Here is a 12,379-nt window from a genome sequence, read left to right as displayed (position 1 = left end):
GCCCGAGGAGAGCTTTTTAAAAAAATCACCTACATCTTATTTCAACAGACTACCTTTCAAAACTCCTGTAGTAGGCATTTTTGATGGCCACAACTGCCCAGCTGTGTTCAGTATTATAAAGTCCTCTTCCTATACGCCTTTTCCAAGACCGGGCAAACCAAGAGGTCATCAGCGTTTCCGGGACTGGTATCAGCAGTCCAAGGGTAGCACAAGTAAGTCTGTAATGCTTAGTACCAGATAAAGCAGCCTTGAGTTTGAATTGCCTCATTGCCCAATTTACTCTTTTGGAGCAAGGGACTTTCCTGCAGCAGAGTACATAGGGGTTTCTTATGCCCGGAAAGAATGCATGTGCCTTGTGCAGTGACCACTTACATCCAGAGAGGGACCAAGGCATGGGAACGCTCATGTTTATCTGTGTGCCTGAGCCCACCCACTGTTTCACTGCAGGCCATGGAGAAAGAAGTATCAAGTCCTAAAAAGGCATTTGGGCTGAATAGCACAATATGCTTGGATACCCTTGCTTCATGTAAACACAGGGCGATTGTGAATTCTAAGAGCCTGGGTGTTGCAGTTCAGCGAGGGTCTGATTAGCATCTAGAAAGCAACCCCAGAAAGGGCTGCAGACCCCTTTGTCTGGAGGAGGAGTGTACACATGACTCTGGTCACCAGGACTCCCTAGCAATTCTCCTATGAATATTTCACCCCCGTTTCCCATTGAGGTATATTTTGGGAGTCTAGCACTTTCATGGCAAAGGGCTTTTGGCTGGTCTGCCTTACTTTTACAAGCGCGAGGGAAGCAGTTTGAAGTAAGAGTCGTGGGAAACTGAATTTCTTTTTCTACACGGCAGAAATAATGTCGCTTGTAAGGTTTTTCCAAAAGCTGGCAAGTGCTGAGTAACCTCTTCTTTTGAACTATCAGTGCCTGGAGTCTTTCGTGACTTTAGCTTTGACGTCATGTAAGTGACTGTGTCTAAAAATCAAAAACATAACGCTGTGTAGCTCCTAGGACTCTCGTTTCCTGGGCCAAAAAGCACAGGATGTATACCTTCTTTCCACTGTATCGTGTTTTATGTAGAACTCTGATTTTTTTTTTTTTAATATCTTCCTGCCTTCCCACCTTCACAAAGAGGGATACAATAACTGATTCTACCTCCTCTGCTGGCAGGATTCGGAGATCACATTTTTCCTGGGTGTTCTTGATCATGTGGCCAGAGTACATTCCTTTAACTTAGCCCCCAGAGTCCCAAAGTCACTCAGTCTTTCCGACTTTAAGCCAGTCACACACAGAGCAACCCCCCAAAAACTTGAAACTTTGGTATCTGGCACTGGCCACACCCAGCGCATGGCTCTCTGAGGTTTCACCAAGTCCAAAAAGATGGATACGACTGTCCCTTTGTGTCACCTATTTCAAACTTAAAATTTAAGCAACCTAGGACATGTAAAGTTCTGAAGTGTGAGTGTGCCCTAGGCATATTAGCATACTTACATTTTGCCAAGCAGAGAATAATCTTAGGTTTTAAATTTTGGAGCAGTTTTTAAACTCTAGGAAGGAGGGGAAAAAAATCAATGGAACAAAACATCTGTACATATATCCTTTTATTATTATCACCTATGCTGATGTGACTGGCTCCAGGGGAATAGCTTACACCCAGCAGGGCTCCCTTGCCCAGCCTTCTATCAAAATTGACAATATTCACTCTGTGTGTATTTATATCAATTTAAGCCTATATAAAACTATGCCTGTATTTAGAAGAGAGCCTTCTTTTGGGTTTTCTAATTCTGCATTTCTTGATAAGTGTGTATGTAGACCATCTAGGTATGCTCATGAGTAAATGAGACTGTCACTCGCTTCCCAACAATTATCGGAGGCCTTAATGCATAAGGATTAGGGGAGAGGAGGGTTGTTGCATCTACCTGTGAAACCAGCATTAAAAGGTCACTCCTCACTTCATCAGGAAAAAGGAATGTGCTCTGGGGAAATAGCAATGCAATAGTCATAAAGTACCCACGTGGTTAAACAAAATTCCTGCCTGATTCAGGTATTCCTGTTCTGGGAAGGAAGGGAGGGTTTCCTTACAGTGGGTAGACAAGAAGAAATGAGGTCCATATCTCTTTCTTTCAATTATCTATAAAAATGAAGGCATCAATCCATATCATGTATATAAATTAAGAAAATTCTTGAGTTAATTCATCTCCTAGCTTGTCTAAAGGTGGGAGGTTTGCAGGGTAAAGGCACACAAAATTCATGTCCCCACTGACAGAGTTTTTATGCTCATTTCTTATCTGAAGGGCTCAAGTTTTCCTTGCAGAGTACACACAAGGCCCTATCAAAGTTCATTGTGCAATTTTGTTTTGAGCCATTGAAGGACAGCTTTCCCATTAGAAATCTAACACAGAAACGTCTTTAATTAGCAGACTTTTCTGCAGGGTGGGGCCCAAGCAGGACTCCAGGGACTGGAAGTGTGAATTTTAATGCTTCGTTGCAAAAGGAGGAGATTCTGGACATTCTCAGTATCTTATTTAAAGCGGGGTACGTGAAGCAGTGCATTAATGGCCTACATTAAGTTACAGGTATGAATTTTACATAAAACGGATTAATATTATATGTCATGGTGAAATTTTAAATATTCCGTGCCCATGCATTTTTAATATTTACGTGCCCTAATTTAATGCTGAAGGCAATTGCATTTCTTGAGCCCACTTTTGCATCTAGATGGGTAAAAGAAAAACCCTACGACGTTTTGGTTTTACTTACACGTCCCTTCACCAAAAATCTGCATTTGGCCTTCTTTTTCTTTTTTCTTTTTCTTTCCCCCTAAGCTTTAACGTTTTAAAAACAGGAACGGAAAGCCTCCGCATTCCATTCCATCATTATGGTTTCGGCAATTGTGAAAAGGCGAATAAAGAAATGGAGGGGGAAAATAGAGAGGAGAACGAACGTGCCTTCTTGAACAGCGTCCTTCTTAAGGCGCTGGAATCCCAGGGATGGAGTGACGGGTGGCGGAGGGTCCCTGGGTGCCGCGCTGTTCGGAGTGACAGGAGAGCCTCGAGCAGGGCCCGGCGCTCAATCAGCCGCCTAAGCCGAGGGTAGAGTAAATTCCAGCCGCACATTCCCGCAGTTCTTCGCAGGAACTTCTCCCTCTCTTTTCCCCTCCCTAAGGTACTCACCAGCTTGGCCCGACTCCCACCCAGCTCTCTTTTCTCAGAGCCCCCACCCACGGCGTTGACGGAATGGAGTGCCCTTCCCATTGGCCCGAACGCCATTCCCTGAGGTGGCACCGTCCGCCTGATTGGCTGGCCACTCCAGAACCCCGCCCACCCCTCCTCTCGGGTTGCCCAGCTCCCGCCCCCCAGCATCTCCCGGAGCCCCAGCCTTCGTCGCCTCCCTCCGCGCACCCGCCCGCGAGCCCAGCCCAGCTCTGCTCCCTCGCCCGGCGACACGGCCAACGCGTTGGCCCCGCCCCCGGGGCGCGCGGCTTATAAATACAGCTGCGCGGCGGGCCGTGCGAGAGCGTAGCGGAGGCGCGGTTGTGAGTCGGTTACCGGAGCGGGGAAACCTTGGGCTAGGGGGAGCGGAGCGGCGGAGGTCGGGTTGGCGGTCCGAAGGGAGTGACTAGGGAACCCGGTGGGCTGCTTTCCTTCCGGTGCTTTTGATTTTTCTTGCCTTTTGGTCTCGGCCGAGTGTCGCCCATTGAGCAGAGATCCCCTCGCAAAACCCGGAGCGACCCTCCTGTCAATTGTTGGGCGCGGGATCGCCGGGAGCTTCGCGGTGCCCCGAGCGCGGACCGAGCGCGCGGGGCGCAAAGGCAAGGGGAGCGGAGCCGGTCGCGGGCGGGGGCCTGGAGCTTGCCTACCTCCCTCGCTCGCCCCACCGGGTCCGCTCGCGCAGGGCGCGCGCGATGAAGGCGGTGAGCCCGGTGCGCCCCTCGGGCCGTAAGGCGCCGTCGGGCTGCGGCGGCGGGGAGCTGGCGCTGCGCTGCCTGGCCGAGCACGGCCACAGCCTGGGCGGCTCCGCGGCGGCGGCGGCCGCGGCGGCGGCAGCGCGCTGCAAGGCGGCCGAGGCGGCGGCCGACGAGCCGGCGCTCTGCCTGCAGTGCGATATGAACGACTGCTACAGCCGCCTGCGGAGGCTGGTGCCCACCATCCCGCCCAACAAGAAAGTGAGCAAAGTGGAGATCCTGCAGCACGTTATCGACTACATCCTGGACCTGCAGCTGGCGCTGGAGACGCACCCGGCTCTGCTGAGGCAGCCGCCGCCGCCGGCGCCGCCGCACCACCCGGCCGGGACCTGTCCGGCCGCGCCGCCGCGGACCCCGCTCACGGCGCTCAACACCGACCCGGTGAGAGGCCGGCTGCCGGCCCGGGGCGGACCCCGTGGGAGTCCAGGAGGGCGGTGGCGGGGTGGTGGGACGCGGGCGCTCCCGTTTCCTCGGGGCAGGGGCGAGAATGACAATTGCACCCTCCTGCTCCTCCGGCACCGGGGGCCGCCGGCGGCGGGCTGGGTGCAGCGAGCACAGGCCGGGTGAATGCGCGGGGCGGGACTAGGGCTGTGCGCACCGTGGGCTGTCAGGTCCAGCCTGTGCTCGGGGAAGGGGGCGTCCCCAGGGCTGTAGGCTGGGATGGGGGCGTCGGCGGGCCATCCTGGGTTCCGAGAACGAATCGAGGAAGACCGTGGCGAGTGCGTTGTTCGCGCCTGCTCACCTTTCCCTTGGTGTTCGTTGCTGTTCCAGGCCGGCGCGGTGAACAAGCAGGGCGACAGCATTTTGTGCCGCTGAGCCTAGCTGTCCAGGTGAGCGCGCGTTTCCCTTCTCGTGTGGCCGGTCGCCAGAGACGCCCGTCCCCGGCGCCTTCCACAGCGGCGTTCTTTGCCTCCAGCATTTCTGAGGGCAAATTCCCAAGGAGGTGGACACCCCCCCCCTCCCTGCCACCCAGTTAGTAAGTGAAGCTTAGCTTCAGCAGCTGGGGGTTCACTCTAAATGGAGACGGATCAGCTCACGCTCCCGCCACCCCCCGTGCCGCCCCCAGCGACCGGCGGGCTCTTACTGCCCTCTCCCCGCCGAGGGAGGGTACCCTCGTGGGCGTGGTGCCCGATGCCCGGCCACCCCCCGCGCACCCTGACACCCGCGAAGGAGGACGCAGGGAGGGCCCGGGAGTTCGGATCCCCTCTTCGGGCTTCCCGGGGGCCCGCAGCTGCCTGCTCGGCGCCTGGCCGGGCGGCGGACTGCGAGTGTAGTCTGACCCGGTGGTTTGTTTTGGGTTGTTGATCAAGCATGTCTTGAGTTTGGTCGGTGGCGCCAGTTAGTCTGCAGCGGGAAGGTTCACACACCCCCTCTATTCATTCCTCTTCCACAGGTGTGCGGCCGCCTGAGCCCGAGCCAGGAGCACAAGAAAGGGAGGGGGAAGAGCAGAACTTAGAGAAAAAGCCACCGGAGGAAAGGAAAAAAACATCAGCAAATCCTAGAAACGTTTCACTCGTCATTCCAAGAGAGAGAGGGAAGAAAAATAAAACTTTCATCCTTTTTTTTTTTGCACGTTCATAAACATTCTACATACGTATTCTCTTTCGTCTCATTTATAACCGCTGTGAATTGTACATTTCTGTGTTTTTTGGAGGTGCAGTTAAACTTTTAAGCTTAAGTGTGACAGGACTGATAAAAGATCAAGAGCAAATCCGACTTTTAGAAACCTACTTTGTGACCAAGGAGCTCAATTTTTGTTTTGAAGCTTTACTAATATACAAGAGCATTGTAGATATTTTTTTTTTTACATCTATTGTTTAAAATAGATGATTATAAGGGGGCAGGGAACTTTCTATTCCCTGCAGGAATGTTACATATTGTATAGATAACTGAGTGACATTTCATACCGTGTATATATAGAGATGTTCTATAAGTGTGAGAAAGTATATGCTTTAATAGACTACTGTAATTATAAGATATTTTTAATTAAATATTTTTTTGTAAATATTATGTGTGTGTTTTTTTTAATCTATGGGAATATTTCTTTTGGAAAATTATTTTCCAGCTCAGTTGAAGAGCTCTTGGTATCTTGAATGTCTTTTCTGTTTGGCCTGGCTTTTAATTTGTTTTTGTTTTGCCCAGTGTCCTGTAGACTCGGAAGTAACAGTTATAGCTAGTGGTCCTGCATGACTGCATGAGATGTTTAATCACAAAATAAACTTGTTCTGAGTCCATTCAAATGTGTTTTCTTTAACCTAGATTGAAATCTTTGTATTTGAAGCATACATGTTGATAATATGCTTTATCAGTTTTTAAGTACAGGGTTTGATAGTGTAATATATAAAGAGTAAGTGTGTGTTTTTTAACTGAGGTCAAAATGGATTCTGAATGATTTTGCTTACAGGATGGGGAAATGCTTGGATCCTTATGAGTTTAGGAAATCTGTTTTAATCAAAGTGAAAAAATACTTATCATTCTTCATTTTACACTAAAGCTTAATGTCACTAAGTTTCATGTCTGTACAGACTGTTTAAATCATAGAAATGAAAAATGTTCTCTGCTTGCTACCAAAGGACAAACTCTTGGAAATGAACACTTTCTGCTTTCCTTCCTCCAAAGAATATTAATAGGCAACAGTGGGAGAAAAAAATTTGAAAGGCATAATGGCAAATCCTTCAAGCAGGGGTAAAAGTCGATCTTCAAACATTAACTTTAAGTAGACCAAAAATTCTGATGACCGCATCTAGATTATTTTTTTATAAAAATGATTTTCACTATAGCTATGTTAGTTAACTGCTAAACTACTGTCCAATCTCTTGTGATGTGTAACTTTTACATGTGAATATTAAAGTAGATTTATCTGTCTTGTACTGTGATTTCTGGTCTCATTTCTTCAAAACCTTACACTTATTTTTAAGCCTTTCTTTTCTCTTTAAGGAAGGTAGTGTTTTCTAGGTTAGATAGGACTTTCAGGGCTTGTGAGCATTATGCATTTAATGTGATCAGTACTCTACCCACCAGTTAGATGGAATTTTTAGAGTGAGAGAGAATTAAGTAGGATTTAATTGGGTGCTTTGTAAATAGTCAACTGTGTGTGTAACGTGGTCTGTTTGATTTTTAAAAGGAAAGGATTTGTTTTAGGTTATACAAGAATAAAAGTATTATAGACCCAAGGGACTTTTTATGAGGTCAAAGTCAAATATTTATATGAATATGAAATGTGGCTTCTCGTACTCAGTTGAAGTGGCAATATCTCAACAGAAATGAACAAAGTTAATGCTAATAGTTTCAAAAAAATTGAAAGATTTAAAAAGTCTGTCCCCTGTCTCCAGTGTGTCATCCCCTCAGCTTTTTGACATTTCACGGGTCTTAGGTAGTTTTAGAATTTGATGTATTTGATGTTGAGGCTTATAAAGTCAGAGGACTGCTTGTTTAAATGAGGTTTATTTTTATTTTTGATATTACTCATTCTTGTCACACATCAAGAGGAAAACACAAGAGCTGTGCTCGAATTCCAAACCTGAAGAATTCTAACGATTGCATTTGTTATTAAGAAAGGGGACAATCCCTCCTTTTTATTTGGCAGTTTAATTTCAGTAGGAAGCAAGTCACATGTGCTCTGTTGGCTGGAGTTAGGCGTCTGTCAGGCCTGAGTACCATATCCCACCTAAATCTAAGCACACTTTAAACTTATGCTGGGAGACTAGGTACCTCAAAATAAATGTTTTTGATTTTTGAAGATAGGTGTTGCTCCTTAATTAATTTCATATGTGGGCCATGGAAAACCACTAAAAGGCAAGAAAAGTATTATGCATGTTACATTTGAGAGACTTGGCATTTTCCCCTTGGCCACTCACACAGCATTGGATGTCTCTAAAGAAACAAAGTCACTGTTTATTTTTTCTTAATTATATGCAGTTGTATAAGATAGTTCATTCTATTAAATTTTGGCTGTGTCCTAACCAAGTAACCAGGTAACAAAAACATTTTGAGTCATTTTGTAGGTAGTTCTAATTATTCAGATATTTGGTTTAACAGAAAAATATCCTGACTTACCTCATTTAATTTGTTGTCTATTTTTCATTGTATAGGCACAACCAAAGAGTAAGAATCATTTAAAACCTACAAAGGAAAAAAAAAAAAATCTCGCCGTGGATTGTTGTTTCTCGTGTGGCTTTAAAATCCTGAACATCTCAGACATTTTGTGTTAAAGGAGGGAAAAGAAAAAACTTTTCATTTTGAAGAACTAATATACTTTGATATTGTGTAAATCTTAAGTTTATTGTCAAGATTCAACTGACTTTTTAGAACTTTAAGAAATTTTGACCCCATAATCGATTGTATTAAATGCCTCTATAATAATAAATCTTCACTGAGCAAAGGGTTCTGAAGTTCGTGGTTTTTAATTGACTTCTACTGAGTTATGCAATTTTTCATTATCAAGAATGGGTCTCTTGATGGATCACCTCAATTATTTACAGTGTTTCTTACCAGGTGATGAAAAATGTCTTGAAAATGGTGATATGAACGGAAAGAAAATCTAATTTGAATGCTAGGGAAATCTTGTCTACTCTTTGGTGTCTGCTAGGAGAGGAAGCACGAATCCCAAGAAGGCAGCGGAATGATATTCAGGGAAACTAGACTCCCCTCCGCCACACACACACACACACACACACACACACACACACACACACACACACACACACACACACACACACACACACAGTAAATAATGTAGACAGAAAAATTATTTCACAGTAGTTCGGAGCCAAATAGAACTGGCTCTGCCTTTCTAGCTGATGCACTTTAATTATATGTATGTTAATCAGCCCAGATAGTCCTTGGGCCTCAACAGGGCCAAAGACCAACCCCTCCAGGTTTCTGAAGAGGGAAAAGCTTCCCTTTGCTGCTTTGCAAGTCCAGGAAATTAATTTACCCACAATTAATCTTAATAGGGCTGCCCTCAGTAGGTACTCTTCAGACCCAGATGATTTCTTTCAATTACAGCCCATGACATTTTGCTAAAATATTAATTATATTAATTGGAATCATTGCCCAAAAGGTTTTAAAACTGTAATTTTACTTAGAGTTCTACCTTGAGCACTGACACAATAGGTACTTGAAAAGATAAAGAAAACTCTTAAAAAGGGAACTAATTTGTTCAAGAGAGATGAACTTCAGTCGTAGAAACTTAATTGAAAATAATTTCAAATTTTTAATGAATTTTTAAAAATGTGTTTTTTGGGCTTCCCTGGTGGCGCAGTGGTTGAGAGTCCGCCTGCCAATGCAAGGAGCACGGGTTCGAGCCCTGGTCCGGGAGGATCCCACATGCTGCGGAACAACTAAGCCTGTGCATCACAACTACTGAGCCTGCGCTGTAGGGCCCGCATGCCACAACTACTGAAGCCCGCATGCCTAGAGCCCGTGCTCGGCAACAAGAGAAGCCACCGCAATGACAAGCCTGTGCACTGCAACGAAGACTAGCCCCCGCTCACCGCAACTAGAGAAAGCCCACGTGCAGCAATGAAGACCCAATGCAGCCTAAAGTAAATAAATTTATTAAAAAAAAAAAAAAAATGTGTTTTTGCGTTCAGGTGCCTCCTTCATATTGATTTATATCCTGGCCAGTTCTAAAAAGTTTCGCTTAAGTACTAAACTCGGGTCTGAACCACATTGCCAAAGGTTTTCTATACTCACCCAAGCAAAGCAATTCGATAGTCAGCTGCCGAAGGTGGTTCCATCATTCATAAGTCTGCACAGTAAATTCACACATGGGATATGAAAAAGGGGCCATAAAAATTGAAGTTAATTTGAAAAGCCCCTTTGAGTCCATAAAAGAGTAAACACATCAGTTTCTGGGGGAAGAACAAAATGTGTTACGTGTATGCCACAGGCTAAAATGTAATTAAAGAGGAATTAAATTTAAAATGTTTAAATAAAGAGACCGAAGACAAATTTTCTATATGAATCCACTGTATCTGAATTTTTTCAATAAGAAACCTCATACTTTAGAAAGAGATTTTCTAAGATATTACAAAAGTATTGGCAAAATATACAAATTTCTGGTGAAACAAGATACCATTACTTGCTTTAAATTACCGTTTCTCAATTTGTGATGCTATAAAGTGCATATCAGCACTTTTAGCATGCCTATTAAATTCAAATTCTAAAATTTTATCTTTTATTCCAAAGTTTAATTTCTAAAGGAGCGTACGGCAGTCCTGCAGTTGTCCTTCATGCAAATTCATATATTTTAGAATATTTCTTAAATATTTACTTAAATGTTTAAATATTTTCTTAAATATTTTAAGCATTTTCTTAAATATTTACTGCACATTTCATAAGCTTTAGCAGTCAATTGAGAGACTGTAGCTGCGTGTGTGTCTCTGTGTGTGTGTGTTTACCTAAAAATAGTTAACCAACATACAGGAAAATATCTTTTTAAAAGGTGTTTTGCTCTAAAAAGTAAGTAAACTGTGTTAACCTTCCTCCATTCTCTCTCCACTTTAATTCCTAAGATTGGAGATTTTCGTAAAGATGCACCCTTCATTTTTTGGACAGCTATGAGTTAGCCATGTTATGTTTAAGCATAAAGTAAGATAGAAAATAAAGAGCAAGTAAATCAATTCTCATGTTTATCATATCCTAGAATTTGGTTTAATCTCATAAGTAATCGGAAGGAAAAAAAGGAATGAAAACAAAAGGGGTACGTACTTATATGTCAAACCTGAGAGAAAGCCAGGGAAACAGACCTAAACTTGTAGACGTTAATTTTACACCTTACTTCAGCGATACTTCTTAGAAATACTTTTTGTACATATTGGACCTGAGTCCATGGCCATAATTAAAACAAAGTAGCCTCCTTAAAATAGAAGGCTATGCAGAATTCATTTTTGCATGCCCTGCAGTGCTTAACCAGGGCATGGTAAAATATTTGTTGCTCTGCATTAAGAATATCCCCTTAACAGTGTATCTATCTTCCCAGAGCGCTCAGTGACTCATTTGCCCCTTCATCTACACTGACTCACAGCTGAGCTTCAGCCCAATATATCCAACTGCCTTCTTGTCCTCTCTGCCTCTCAAGTGTGGTAGATTTGAAACAGCATTTTATGGTTTCTACAAACATGTCACTCTTTCCAAATTCCTTATTGTCTTAGTGAATTGGGGCTGCCATAGCAAAGTACCATAGACTGGGTGGCTTAAACGACAAACACTGATTTCTCCCAGCTCTGGAGGCTGGGAAATCCAAGATCAGGGTGCCAGCCAATTCGGTTCCTAAAAGTCACTGCCATTGCTGGATGAGCGTAGCAATCCATGTGCTTCCTTCAGATCCCCACAGCACACAGGGTGCGCGGCTTCCTCCTTGGAGCTGCACCGTAAGATAGAAGAAGAACCCAGGGCTAGGCAAGGTCCTCTTCCTGCCCCCATGACCTGGGTGGAAGGATCCTTCAACTTTCATTTCCCACCAGTCCTTTCTCTCCCTTACTTCTGGCTGCCCTTAAGCACAGTCTATGCTTCAGCTGTACTGAAGGTCTCGTCCTGCTGGTGCTAGACGGCAAAGCATGCTTATCTCTCTAGTCTTGACAGAGTATGATTGATTTCCTGAGTGTTAAGAAAAAAGCAGGCTCAGGAAGGACACACGTGGAACATGGTGGTGGTGGGGGAAGGGGCACCTGCCCAGCCAGCCAAACCAGCTAAGTCAACTTGCCCATCTGTGGGTAGGGCTGATCTATCCACATCCAAAATAGCACGCTTTTTTATGCTTCCCTTCCTCTGTACCTGGTGCTACCCCTGCCTGGATCCCTTCACCCCCACTCCCAGTCTAGGCTGTTGTTGACCTCCTCACCATCCTGTGAGACCCAACTGTCCCCTCTTCTGCAAGAAGTATATGATGCCTCTCCCCCTCATTCCCCAAAGAGCCAACACACCCCTTGCTATAGTATAATTATTTTCACATGTCTGTGTTTCCTGTAGCTTCCTGACCCTCCAGGGATTCCAGACCACAAAGTACTAGAGGAACATTCCTGTAACTCTCTGTGCCAGCAAATCTAGCAAATTCTTTGCAACTCAACAGTGCAGTTGAGAGATTTTCATTATCTTTTAAAGCCTTTGGCTGCCTTAAACATGGAAAATAGATAAGCTGTGTGTTCTTGAGAGTGAGGGAGTGTGGTCAGCCTTGGGCAGAGGGAGTTGGAAGGAGAGATTGAGAAGGAGAGAAGAGAGGCTGAACGGATCCAATATCTCCAAGAAAGAAAGAAACATTCCTGATCCCAGCTGGGATAAGTAAACAAAGACACCTCAGTGTCAGAAATGAAAACATGGGGCTAGGAGGGATGGCTACACAGGCTCAGGATGTGACGGGTCTGGGATGTAAGCCGCAGGCAGGGGGTATTCAGGAAGATTGCATGATCAGGTCTCTG

The 12,379-nt window shown here is 45.1% G+C and overlaps 1 protein-coding gene across 1 annotated transcript; it reads left to right on the top strand.

Moving 5' to 3' along the window:
* The first annotated feature begins 3,899 nt into the window (after nt 1-3,899).
* On the top strand, nt 3,900-4,775 carry ID4 (inhibitor of DNA binding 4). The gene is made up of 2 exons (XM_065886269.1): nt 3,900-4,340; nt 4,731-4,775. Exons 1-2 carry the CDS (start codon nt 3,900-3,902, stop codon nt 4,773-4,775), a joined length of 486 nt encoding a protein of 161 aa, XP_065742341.1.
* The last annotated feature ends 7,604 nt before the right edge of the window (nt 4,776-12,379 follow it).

Source organism: Phocoena phocoena, chromosome 10 (assembly GCF_963924675.1).
Source record: "Phocoena phocoena chromosome 10, mPhoPho1.1, whole genome shotgun sequence".
NCBI classification, from domain to species: domain Eukaryota; kingdom Metazoa; phylum Chordata; class Mammalia; order Artiodactyla; family Phocoenidae; genus Phocoena; species Phocoena phocoena.
Note: the sequence above shows the minus strand (reverse complement) of the source record. Positions and strands in the feature narration are given on the sequence as shown.